The sequence below is a fragment of the Staurois parvus genome, unplaced genomic scaffold, assembly GCF_062004578.1.
Source record: "Staurois parvus isolate SC_StPar_1 unplaced genomic scaffold, SC_StPar_1.0 ptg000597l, whole genome shotgun sequence".
Classification (NCBI taxonomy): Eukaryota; Metazoa; Chordata; class Amphibia; order Anura; family Ranidae; genus Staurois; species Staurois parvus.
The window spans coordinates 2952072-2966366 of record NW_028318393.1 but is presented as its reverse complement, the minus strand read 5'-3'; the positions used below and the strand labels follow the sequence as shown (position 1 = coordinate 2966366).

The window sequence follows — 14295 nt, the reverse complement described above, 5'->3', positions numbered from 1 at the left end:
ATTTCCTTTCCAGAGGAGAATCCGTGCAACCAGGCTTACATCATCAGTGGCTTCAGGGAAACCAGGAACCAGGACAGAAGAGTGGTAAACAAATAAAAAAAACCAAAAAAAAAAAAAACCCACTATGTTAGATAAGACACATGCTGATGTGAATTTTAGTAAAAGGGGGTAAAGGTCTCCTTTAAGCAGTTGTGTGAGTGTGTTTTATTTTTTATGTTTTATAAAGACTTATCTATCTTTTGAAGCAGCTTTTGGGTGGTTAGGGCAGTAAAAAACTTGGAACCAACAACCATGAATCCCATAGTTCTGTAAACTGTTTGGGTCTATTTTCCTAAAAAGGGTTGGATTTATTATTACACATATTTATATTTACTGATTTAATGGCCAAAGGCTTTGTAATTTATTCAGATACTCTTGTGATTTGCACATCTTTTCCACACAGTAGAGCTGGGAAAAACAATTTACTTTTCTGGTTTAGTTTTGCTACTTAAATCACAGTGCGCATTCATTGCCTAGTAAGACTTAGGAGGTAACACAGGGAGATTCTTTGTTGAAGGAAATATTGTATGCTTATACATTTGATCATCCCGTTCCTAGTTCACAGGAAAACATTTCCCTCACATCCCATGCCCCTGCCACCAACTACGCACATAAACCATTTAACTGCCTGTTGGGAAGAGACACCTGAAATTTAATTCATTATAGGGAAACAGAAGTGGTTGTTAAAACAGTGCATGAAAAAGCTCTATTTTGAAAGTCCTGGTGGATGGCAGCTCATAGCAGTGTTTTTCTGTCAGTATTCACTCACTTTTCACAACTGCATGCACTTTGTGCTGTTTTCTGCTTATGTGCTAATCTGTGTTATGTTGTTATTTAGGTGTTCCCAGAGAGACTACAGAAGAAAAGGATTTTGCAGATTTTGATATTTTTGATGATACTGAAAGTCCATTTTCAACATTTAATTTTCAGTATCCAAACGAAGCATTCAAAAGATTGCATGATCTCATGGAGTTCAACACACTCAACAACATACATGTAAGTATCTTATTCTTGGGTTGTATAGAGGCTATCTCAGAATTTTTCTGGGACTTCGTGAGAATATAGGCTACATATAGTGACACTTACTTTAAGCCTTATCAAAAGTGATGACAGAATGTCTGGAAATGTTCGGTAATGCTGATTCATAGCTCATCTTAAAACAACTAAAGATGATTGAGGAATGATTCTGGATGTTTTTTTAATCTTTATCTTTTCAGAGATAAATGCTGGCAGCTTATATGTGGTTTCCATTCTTTGTACTCAGGGGCGGACTAACCATTTGGAAACTTGGGCACTGCCTGAGGGCCCGGGGTCAGTAGGGAGCCCCATGAGATGCCCCTGGTACCTTTTTTCATAGGCTTTTTTGAGTTTGGGCAAGGACACAGGGGCCCCATGATCCCCTATTGCCCGGGGGCCTCATGAGTTGTCAGTCTGCCCCTGTTTGTACTATTTAACTTTTCTTATGTTTTGCATTTAACACATTGTACAGTGACCCATAAAATGTAAATAGATACTTTAAGAAATGTTTGACCATACTGAAATGTGTTTGATGCTAATAGAAAAAAAATGTTTTCACATTTCATGAATATGATTTATCTTCTCGTGAAGGAGTTCACGGCTTAGTTTGCACAGCTGGCATAAACTGTTGAAAGTGAATAAACCTGTCAGAATATGACCGTTAATTTTAGAATGACATACTCTATCTGAAAACAAATAACTGTTATGCTACATATCGTGTGAGAATTAATACTACAATCCTACTATAAATACAGTGACTCAGTAAAAACTGTATTGCATTAATTGTACTGAAGCATATTGTTATTGTGATATACTGTCTTTACCTGCTTCCCGACCGCCCTATAGCAGAAATACTGCGCAAAATCACGTGTGTATGTATGTGTATATGTATGTATGTATGTATGTATGTGTGTGTATATATATATATATATGTGTGTGTGTGTATATGTATATACAGTATATGTGTATGTATATGTGTATGTATATGTACAGTTGCAAGAAAAAGTATGTGAACCCCTTGGGATTACGTGGAGTTTTGCATGAATTGGGCATAAAATGTGCTCTGAACGTCATCAATAGAAGAACACAGTCTGCTGAACATAATACTACACAAACATTAGATGTTGTCATGGTTTAATTGCACATAACATGTAAACATTCACAGTGCAGGGAGGAAAAAGTATGTGAACCTTTGGACTTAATAACTGGTTGACCCTCCTTTGGCAGCTATAACCTCAACCAAACGTTTCCTGTAGTTGCAGATCAGACCTGCACAACGATCTGGAGTAATTTTGGACCACCCTTCTTCACAAAACTGTTTCAGTGTAGCAATATTCTTGGGATGTCTGGTGTGAATCGCTCTCTTAAGGTCATGCCACAGCATTTCAATCGAGTTGAGGTCAGTGACTGGGCCACTCCAGAAGGCGTATTCTGTGCTGTTGCAGCCATTGTTTTGTTGAATTACTTGTATGCTTGGGGTCTTTGTCCTGTTGCATCACCCATCCTCTGCGGAGCTTCAGTTGGCGGACAGATGATCGTACGTTTTCCTGCAAAATGTCTTGATAAACTCTGGAATTCATTTTCCCATCAATGACAACAATCCGTCCAGGCCCTGAGGCAGCAAAGCAGCCCCAAACCATGATGCTCCCTCCGCCATGTTTTACAGTGGGGATGAGGTTTTGATGTTGGTGTGCTGTGCCTTTTTCTTCTCCACACATAGTATTGTGTGTTCTTCCCAAACAACTCAATCTTGGTTTCATCTGTCCACTATATTTTGCCAGTAGTGCTGTGGAACATCCAGGTGCTCTTTTGCAAACTTGCAAACTTTGCAAACATGCTGCAATATTCTTTTTGGACAGCAATGGCTTCCTCCGTGGTGTCCTCCCATGCACTCCATTCTTTTTTAATGTTTTCCTTATTGTAGATGTGTCAACAAAAATGTTAGCATGTGCCAGAGATTTCTGTAGGTCTTTAGCTGACACTCTGGGATTCTTCTTTATCTCATGCAGCATTCTGCGCTGTGCTCTTGCAGTCATTTTTACAGGACGACCACGCCTAGGGAGAGTAGCAACAGTGCTAAACTTTCTCCATTTGTAGACAGTCTGTCTTACCGTGGACACATGAACATCAAGGCTTTTGGAGATACTTTTGTAACCCTTTCCAGCTTCATGCAAGTCAACAATTCTTGATCGTAGGTCTTCTGAGAGCTCTTTTCTGCTAGGCATGGTTCAGACGGTGCTTCTTGAAACCAGTAAACCCAAAACAGGTGTGTGTTTAAGGGCAGGACAGCTGTCAACAACACATTCAATATCATCACACTGATTGGAGTCAAGGTTGGCTCACTCCTGGCTCCAATTAGCTCTGGAAGAAGTCATTAAGCTAGGGCCTCACATACTTTTTCCTCCCTGCACTGTGAATGTTTACATGTTATGTGCAATTAAACCATGGCAACATCTAATGTTTGTGTAATACTATGTTCAGCAGACTGTGTTCTTCTATTGTTGTGACTTAGATGACGTTCAGAGCAAATTTTATGCCCAATTCATGCAAAACTCCACGTAATCCCAAGGGGTTCACATACTTTTTCTTGCAACTGTATGTATGTATATATGATGTATATGTGTATATAATATATATATTATGTGTGTATGTGTGTATATATATGTATATGTGATTTTGCCTTTCCGGGTAAGGGACGCACAGCATAGCCATCCAAAGCAGTGTGATTTACAGTGAAGCACACTGACACTGCCCCCTAGTAAAACACTCCCAGCACACAGTCAATCCTTTGATCGCCCCTCATATCTATACCACCATTTGTAAATGCTATAACGTTCACGTAAACCAATTAATTTACACTCAATGTGATTTTTTTTTTTTTTTCAGCAAAGACATGTCGTAGAACACATTTTGGCCTAAATTTATGACTAAATTAGATTTTCTTAAACTGGACATGTTTAATACCAAAAAATCCAAAATTGTTTTTTTTCCTCAAAATTATCAGTCTTTTTTTGCTTATAGTGCAAAAAAAAAAAAAACCACACAGGTGATCAAATACCACCGAAAGAAAGCTCAATTTGTGGGGAAAAACAGGGCATAAGTCGGAATGACTTATATCGGAATGAATGGTTTATACTGTAACTAACATGTCCTCAAGAGACCAAGCCGAAGGACCTGCTAAACTCCCTATATAACTGTCAATCTGGTCCAATGGTGCATAAATCTAAGCATTTAAATGTGCTATACAAATAAACTATAATATCAAAAGCAATAATAAAAAGCAGCTATCCATTCTCAACCATTCTGGATACATTTAAGTCACTATGAATCTGAGGGCCAGTTCACACTACATGCGTGCTTTTTTTCTGCATCCAAAATGCACAGAAAGTAGGTTATATGGTTGTCAATGTCATAGTTCATATCAAGGGCGGACTGACCATTTGGAAACTCGGGCACTGCCCGAGGGCTCAGGGTCAGTAGGGGGCCCCATGAGATGCCCCTCGTACCTTTTTCATAGGCTTTTTTGAGTTTGGGCAAGGACACGGGCCCCATGATCCCCTATTGCCCAGGGGCCCCATGAGTTGTCAGTCCGCCCCTGGTTCATATCAGTGCTAGCAGTTCCAGTGCGTTCCAGTTGGAAAAAAAAAAAGTAGAACAGGCTGCATTTTTTCTGTACATAACTGTACTGGAACACGGTAAAATGCATCAAAAATACACGTACCTATTTAAATTGAAGAAAAAGAGGGGAAAAATGAACTGGAATGAATAAAAAAAACCACCAGAATGCGTACAAAAATGCCCGGTAGCACGTAAAAACACATCAGAAATGCTCATGCAGAAATGCATCGGGAATGCATCTGGACCGCGTTTCCATAGTGTGAACTGACCCTGAATCCATATTTTTAAACAAACACACAATTTATGGGTGACAAACTACAAACAAATTGAATAATAGTGATCATACAGTGACAAAGCCGCAATCAATAACTAAGATATATTGCATAGTCCGTAAGCATACGGGCAACACCGCAATATCATTTCCAGGAACAATCATCAGTATTCCTACCATTGCCTTTCTGTTGACATTGCATATAAAATATAGAGTAACATTCCAATCAAAAATGTACACCGTATGAACATCTAGCTTAAGGCAATCAAACTGCTAAATCAGTAAGAAAAAGCTTCCATCTTGCCACTCTACTCCATAGCCCAGACATATGAAGAATATGGGAGATTGTTGTCACATGTGCCACACAGCCAGTACTTGCCAGATATTCCTGCAGCTCCTTTAATGTTGCTGTTGGCCTCTTGGCAGCCTCCCAGACCAGTTTTCTCCTAGTCTTTTCATAAATTTTGAAGGGACATCCAGTTCTTGGTAATGTCACTGTTGCGTCATATTTTCTCCACTTGATGGCTGTCTTCACCGTGTTCCATGGTATATATAATGCCCTGGAAATTCTTTTGTACCCTTTTCCTGACTGATACCTTTTAACAATGAGATCCCTCTGATGCTTTTGAAGCTCTCTGCAGACCATGGCTTTTGCTGTAGGATGCACCTGAGAAAATGTCAGGAAAGACCTACTAGAACAGCTGAACTTTATTTGGGGCTAATCAGAGGCACTTTAAATGATGGCAGGTGTGTAATAACTCCTATTTAACATGATTTTGAATGTGATCACTTAATTCTGTACACAGCTACATCCCCAGTTATAAGAGTGTGCACCCTAATGCAACCACATTTTTGTTTTTTGGGGGGTTTTCCGCCCCCCCAGTTTATTGGTCACACTAAAGGTAGAAAAAGTTCTGAAATTACATTTTTACAGGGGTGTGTAGACTTTTTATATCCACTGTAGCTTTGAATTCTCAAATACAGTTTCTTTAGAGAAAAACTGATATTTCAGAGATTACATTATTCTGTATCCATATATAACTTATTTACAATATTATATGCTGAATTCCAGGTATGACCATAATTGCATATTTACATTGGTTCAGCTTGGACCAATGTAATTATGCATATCTCATATCTGAGGAACTACTGTGGAAGCTGACAATCACTGTAGTAATCGGTGCTACTACATTGATAGCTGTGATCTTCCAGCCCCTGAGCAGCTGCCCCAGTGCATACTGACCACCAGGGGTCAATGGCTCAAGACCGCCATCATTCCCAAAGCGCCTTGTATTTTTTACAAGATGTCCTCTGATTGGATGGGGTGGAGGAAAGGTAAGGATGGGATGGTGATGTCACAAACTCCACCTCATCCAATCAGAGAATACCTTATATTAATTGAAAAGAATACAAGATGAATGACTGTGGTTCCAAGCAAGTGACCCCTTGTGTACAGTATGTAGTGAGGCAGCAGGTTGGCGCTAGTAGGGCACACTGGAAATGTGCACTATACATTCAGAATATCCCCAAAAAATCTAGATGCAAATGAGTGCTATGAGAACACCACCTGTTTTCCTCAGATAGCCTAGTAATTTCACACTGGAATTCAAGAATTAAACTTCATGTCCCTTAGCCTTTTCATTTTATGCTTGGTCCAAACTTGATTGGGCAGGGGTGACAGCTGCCTTCCAGGGTCAGTTCAAACTTTGGTTCAGTCCGAACCTGGAAGGCATTTGTGACTCCCGCCCACTGTTGAGTCCAAACCTGAGCTCATCCCTAGTGCCAGACTGTCACAGCCTTATGCATAAGATTTCTTCAGGACAGAAAGTGAGGGGAAATCTACCCAGTGGTTATATGGTAATTAAAGTTTGGGTTTTTTCCACATCAGAACTGCTTCTTTCCCAGTATAGTCAATAGGAATTCAAAAGCAGCATGAAGCGGGATAATGCAGCTTAGGTCAAGTGCAGATCAGGATCTTAGAACGTATGTTAAATTGATCCCAAATGCAAGCTGAAAACAGCTGAAAGCATGCTGATATTGGGGTGTTAGGAGCCACAATTACCTTCTTTTTAACATAGAATTTGGGCCTTTATTAATAAACTCAGCCAACCTAGTTTCTACTAACTCATGAAGGAATCCCATTGGCAAGATGTGAGTAGCACAGTGATGTTGTAACAAAACCATACTAATTAGCAACATTCCCGTATTATTTCATTATTATAATGCTACAACCAGCAGTGGCAAGCATCTGACAATGCAACCACCACTCCAACAAATGATTTTGCTGCTGCCCCTTCCTTTTATTCTACTCATGCACGTTAGACACGACTATATAGAGTATATTACTTGCAGCTGCATTTCGATTACCACGGATATGTGTATGTTGTATTTGCAATGTCTCTTTTTGCAGAGATAAAAGGTCAAGTTTACTGTTTGAAAAAAAATAAATGCACATTATTTTGCAGGTAAAAATCGGCAGATTGCGGGTGCAATGTCAGGCTCCTGCAGACTCTCAGGATAGCTGCCTGCCCATATCTCCTGTATAGGCAGGTAGTTACTTGAAAGCAGAATGAGAGTACTCACCAGCGCTCTCGTTAATTGAAAACTTCAAGCCATCTGCTGCAATGGCTGGTGGTACTTGTAGTTTATTCATTCATAGGAAACTGGGCTCTGTCCACACAGCTGTGCTGTTTTCAAATTGTGACAGCAGGTGTTGGGAGGGAATTCCCCTGCCCACTGTCACAGGGAGGGATTGGGTGGGAGAAGGTGCAGATGCTTGAACATGTTACATGTTCCACCCTAAAAATGGGTGGGATACGTAACATGATCCAAAGCTGAACATATCCTTTAACAGTAGATAAGTGAAGGAGCTGTGGCACTGATCTGAGCATCTGGGGAAATAGACTTTTTCAGCAATTAATCCTAATTGATTGCTGCATTTTATTTTATTTTCCCATCTGAGTAAGTAGACAAACCAAATTATGACTGCACATGCAGGCTGTTGATTGAGAAAGTAGCAGTAACCCCACAGTCCAAGAAAAAAAGCACATTTATTACCGACATAATTTTCATGGGCTCATTTTCTTTTTTCCATTTTTTTTATGCCTCCTTAACCACTTGTCCTCCTGAGGGTTTACCCCCCTTCATGACCAGGCCATTTTTTGCATTACGGTGTTGCGTTAATTTAACTGACAATTGCACGGTCATGCAACACTACACCCAAATGAAATTTGATGTCCTTTTTTCCCACAGATTGAGCTTTCCTTTGGTGGTATTTGATTGCCTGTGTGGTTTATTTTTTGCGCTATAAGCAAAAAAGTCCAAACATTTTGAGGAAAAAAACAATATTTTGGACTTTTTGCTATCAAACCTGTCCAGTAAAAACAATAAAAAAATTAAATTTCATCATAAATTTAGGCAAAAATGTATTCGGCTACATGTATTTGCTAAAAAAAAAAAAAATCCCTATAAGTTTGAATTGGTTTATGTGAAAGTTATAGCGTTTACAAATGGAGGTATAGATAGATAATTTTTTTTTTTTTTTTTTTTTTAGTAATGGCGGCGATCAGCGACTTTTAGTGGGACTACAGCAGACATTCTGACACTGGGGGGAGAACTAACTTGGTGTCACTGAAACCCCAGTGACACCAATACAGTGATCAGTGCTAAAAAGAAAAGCACTTACACTGTACTAATGGCACTGGGAAGGAAGGGGTTAATGTGAGGGGCGATCAAAGGGTTAACTGTGTGCTGGGAGTGTTTTACTAGGGCTGGGGTGTGCTCTTCACTGTAAGCACACTGATTGGGATGGCTGTACTGTGCACAGCAGTGTGCTCGAGCTGACAGGGAGGAAGATTGTAAACAAAACAATCGGAGATGCTCGGTAATCACCAGGCGCCGACGGGTAATTACCGTCCGGGACCCAGTGATTGACTTCCATAGCTGCGAACGGCGGCAAGGGTAGAGTGTGCATGTTCCCTACCCGGAAATGCAGAATGATGTGTGTATGTATGTATATCTATGTGTGTGTGTATATATATATATATATATATGTATGTATGTATATATGTATGTATGTGTGTGTGTGTGTGTGTGTGTGTGTGTGTTTCTGCGCACAGGTGCTGCCCTATAGTAGTATATCTGCTATAGGGCAGTCCTTAAGCGGTTAAAGGAAATGTTGATGGCGTGATGCTGATAAATGAGCAATCTCATGATGGCTGAGCACCAGCGGGGGACTACCAAAAGAGGAGGTAAGGGACTGCTCTGTGCAATATCAGATAAGTATAACATTTTTTGTTTTAAGACACAAAAATAAAATTTAATATGACTTTAAGCACCTACTTTGTACATATACATAATTATACCAACCAGAAAACCACAAAGGGGTAGATTTACTAAAATCAGAGCACGCAGAATCTGGTGCAGCTATGCATGGTAGCCAATTGGCTTCTAAAGTCAGCTTGTTGAATCAAGCTTTAGCAATAAAACCTGGAACCTGATTGGGGTTTACTGTATTTACTAAAACTGGCTTCTATGCAGAGCTGCACCAGAATTTTCACTTTCCAAAGTGTCATGTTATGCTGTGTTTAAGGCTTGTGGCTACTGTAATTTGCCTACTTTGACATGTAGTCAGTATAGGCAGTAAAATGTAAACCTTTTCTTTAGTATTTCATGCAGTGGGTAAAATAGCAGTCCTGGCTTCTAAGACACCTACTTGTGGAAATAAATCTAAGTAAAATGTATGGCAAATGTTGCAGTTAAAATGTACATGGGTCATTTGCTTATTCTACTTGTCTTTTTTGTAGGTAATAAAGAAGGCAATTCAAGAAAGCATTGAATACAGAAGGGAGCATCCATCCCGCTGTTCGGTGTCACTTAGTGATGTTGAGGCACGGAAATTCTTTAACAAAAGCAAACCGCAAACCTGAACACTAGAAGCAAATTGTGAAGGGAAATGAACCAGCATTCTGAGGAAAACAATTTTCACATGTAATGCATGTATAGTCAAATAAAAAATATTATTTATCAAAATGGTCAAGATTTGTCTTAATTTTTATATTGATTTTATTGCACAATAACCACAAGTATAATGAATATTGAAGAGAAAATATTTTTGTAATTTTAAGGATATTGGGTTGTCGGTGTTCAATATTGTCCATTTCTTTTTTTTTTTTTTTTTTTTTTTTTTAAATCGCTTATGTGCCAAACGTAATCTTGCTAGACTGTTTTTGTTTTTTTGTCTGTTAATTTTGTATTTACTTTTTTATGACAATCTTCAGATAATGTATTTGGTTTGCCACTGGTTAGTTTCTGGAACTAGTTGCAAAATTTTAATAGGTTCTTAAAGCTGCAGTAAACTGATCTATGTTGTCTGCCTGAAATCTTCCCAGTCAGCGCAGTTACTGTATATGTGATGTATTTCTTAACAAATTTCCAATGTCGGCATCATCATTACAGTTACCAAGTGTACAAGTCAAATTTAAAGTGCAGCACAGACCGCAATAAAACACTGACAGGGACTCTTGCCTTCCCGTATTCCATCTGTGATGCAATCAACATTTTTTTCCTCATTTTTTTTTTTCTATGGAAACTATTGTCACTGGACAGTAAGTTTGAGAAAAACTCTATAACGGTGCCCCAGGTGTCAGTAAAAACTTGACAGGGGTTGTGCCTCCTGCCCCATTCTATCAAAAATGAAAAACGTAATAGCTTGGCTGGACATACACCTAAATGATAATCTTAAAGTAATACTAAACACACACTGTTTTATATACATTATCCATTCTATTTCTGCATATGGATGATGGCACTGTAATTGTTTTAATAAAACAATTGTCTGTCTGCAGGGAAGCATAAGCAGGAGGAGTTTCTAGTCCTCTGCTGCTGGTCACGTGTTCAAAATAATAAAAACAGCCTTGGCAATACAGAGTAAAAATAAACGGTTTTAAATCATCATACAAATATATGTTTAAAATCAAATCTTTATTTTTTGGCAATAACTTCATGTTGGTGGATTTCTGCCAGTCCCAGGCTGTGTCACGCCCCTCCATCAATCTACATGTAATATCCCACCCCTATTGTGTTTAGCTGGTTAGCGGGCATGGAGGAGGAGGTAGGGAATGAGCTGCCATTTACCACGGTGTATGTGCACACATGTTTGATTCTATAGTCACATGGGCTGCTTAGATGTGATGGGGAGGAAATGCTTAGCATTTAAACCCACTGAAAACTGAGCATGTGTAGAGCTGCCCATACTGCTCTACAAAATCCCCAATTGCACTGGGGACTTGGACAGGGGGGGGTTAGAGAATAGCAGAATCCACCAGGTGTTTCTGCAGATACAGAAAACGAATATTGACTGGGTCAGTATGAACAGCATGTAATACAGCATTTATTGATTATAGTTTTTCATGATGTGGGTTTAGTGACACTTTAAAGTATTGTTGCTAATTCAGCTACATTCCCCCATATAGTGGGACTCAGTACAGCTGATAAGTTACATATAAGCATATACAAACTTACCTAGTGAATCTGATTTCTCTCCTTTCTGTGCCTGTTGTTCTTGGTGCCATGATGACCTTGCCTCCAAAATAGAGCCCACATAGCAAAGCTCTGTCTAGTGCTTATCAGGTAGAGGGAGCTGAAAGTAAAAGGTTCTTATCCTTACAGGGTGTACAGTCCTCTGGAGTGCCAGCTAAAATCCTGATGTTTATCACTTACAGACAGACATACAGTATAACACACTTTCATTTTACTTGATGCCAACCTTCATCTTTGTTTATGGACCTATATTGTTAATAAAAATGTCAAGTTTATATAACCATTCTACATCAAACACTATCACTGCATTTTTTCTGGAATATTATTATCAAAAGGAAATGTACCTTCCTAATAAAGTTATAAAATAAATAAAGCTTGACATTTGCTATGAAAAGGTACCTTTTTTTTTAAATCTGTTTTTATATAATTTGCTCATATATGTATAATCTATTCATGCATTTTTAAACTAAAGTTTCAATAAATACAAATATATGTGTAATAAAATGTTGTTTTTAGCATTTACCTGTAGCTGTTTTATGTCATTCCTTATCTGCCTGTTTCTGATATTTACTCTACGGTTAGTGAATTGTCAATGTTTTCCTTGGGTTTCTCAAGATACATACAGTTGTAAAACAATTGTGAACCCTTAGAAATTAAATAAGTCCTTGACATTTCTATACCTTTTTTTTTTTAGTTAAAGAAAATGGTTTAAACCAATGTATCTCAAACATATCCTCTAATCCCTAATATGTAAAAAGAAAAGGAGTGAGCGCCTAGGAGAGAATGAATAAATAAAAGCAGCTATGCACACAGAGGGTAACCAATAGCCCAATAAATTGAAATCTTAACCACAAAAACGTGCAGCGCTAAGATCAATAAATATATAATGTCCAAAAGGGCAATAAAATACCAATAAAAGTGACGAATATCTCAATGAAATAAAAAAAGTTCCAATATGGTGACTTTAGTACATCTTGGTCCAGCGAATAGTGCTATGGTGGTGTAAAAAATGCGCACTCACCGGACGCGCATAATGATAGCGCTTTGATATAATAAATCCAGATGTCATCTATTGGAACTTTGACATTGAAAGATCTTCCCTCTATGGGATGGGTCATCAGATAATGTGCCAAACACTATGGATCCTTGTTCCTTCCCGGGGTAGTATCGCCAAGTATCCGTGAGGAATATCAGCCTGTCCAGGGATGATGGGTCTATGGATTTAAAGTACTCCCCCACATAGACCCGCAGACACAGGATGAAACACGTCTTATAAAGCCACTCCTATATGTAGACCTAGAGAAACCAGTTATCCCACTAGTAGGACTGTCTTACCTACTACTCAAGTGCGCATTTTTTACACCACCATAGCACTACTCGCTGGACCAAGATGTACTAAAGTCACCATATTGGAACTTTTTTATTTCATTGAGATATTAGTCACTTTTATTGGCATTTTATTGCCCTTTTGGACATTATATATATATATATTTATTGATCTTAGCGCTGCACGATTTTATATTTAATATCCTCTAATCCCACCAGCTGTCCAAGTTTTGCATGTTACTTAACATGCACATTTAGGGTTGAGTTACTAATGGTAAATAGGCTGTTCACTTATTAAGGGAATTTTCCCTTAGCTTAGTGAATGCAAAGTGAGCAGCCCATTTGCCTTTAGGAAATCAGTCCCATGGAGTCGTTCGTGTTTCTGGTCTAACTACTTGAACATCCACAAAACCATGGACTTTTTTTTTTTACACTAATGTATACAATCAACAACACTGTTTGTGAATTTCTAGGAATATGAAATCTTGAAAATATGATTCTTCCTTCACATCAAATTATATTTTAAATACAGTATTGTCCAGATTTAAAAAGTTTATATGATCCCAAAAGAGTTGTTGCAGCCCAAAAACATGTGAACGGTTAGAAAGGGATTTGTAAATGTGTGCCATTGTAGCACAATACATGAACTGTAAATTGTGTATAGATTAATCTTCAATTATAAAACTGATTTACAAGTAGCTTTGATAACTCTGATTTATATGCATCCGTAAAACCCCTAGATTCAGGAAAATATTAAAAAGGGGGCCTTAACATCTTCCTGACCAGGGGCGGACTGACCATTCGAGCACTTGGGCACTGCCCAAGGGCCCGGGGTCAGTAGGGGGCACCATGAAATGCCTCTGGTACCCTTTTTTTTTCTTAATAGGCTTTTTTGAGTGTGGGCAAGGACACGGGCCCCATGATCCCCTATTGCCCAGTGGCCCCATGCATTGTCAGTCTGTCCCTGTTCCTGACTTGTACCTCCTCCTGGAGCTAATCCCCACCTATTCAACAGATCAATGCCAGGGTCTTGGAGACATGTATAGGTTGTCCCAGTGAACTTTTAGACAATCAGTAGGGTGAGTTAAGAACTACACCAGGAATGCTCTTTTTCCCTCTTCTCCCTCCACTTTTTTTTCCCCTTTACTCCCCCCACCCTTTTTCGGCTTATATTCCGATGTAAGATAAATTAAGGGAAAAGGATCTATGAATAGGTAATGGGAGAAGATATATAAGTGAAGTGAGGGAATGGTTGAACCCAGAAGAATGATTGGGGGGGGGAGGGAGAGGGTAAAGGAGTCTGTGTAGTAGAGAGGTATGGAGGGAAAGGTCATATAAGGGTGGGACATAGGGGGGTTCAAAATACCCTAAAAGGGGTAGTAAGAGGTGGTGGGAGGCATGCAAGGACAGAGTTCAACCCCAATTAGAAGGGTGGAATTAAAACCGCAACTGATCCAAGGGCTAGAGATGAGCCATATGAGTTT

At 39.0% G+C, this 14295-nt stretch overlaps 1 protein-coding gene across 2 annotated transcripts in view; it reads left to right on the top strand.

Moving 5' to 3' along the window:
- Window positions 1-12007, top strand: part of PLA2G4A (phospholipase A2 group IVA) — a 237517-nt gene extending 225510 nt beyond the window's left edge. For both annotated transcript variants that reach the window (XM_089692650.1, XM_089692651.1), the window contains 2 exons: window positions 878-1035; window positions 9751-12007. In XM_089692650.1, coding sequence (XP_089548776.1) covers window positions 878-1035; window positions 9751-9873 — 281 coding nt within the window. In that variant the 3' untranslated portion in view covers window positions 9874-12007. The remainder of the gene's footprint in view (window positions 1-877; window positions 1036-9750) is intronic.
- The last annotated feature ends 2288 nt before the right edge of the window (window positions 12008-14295 follow it).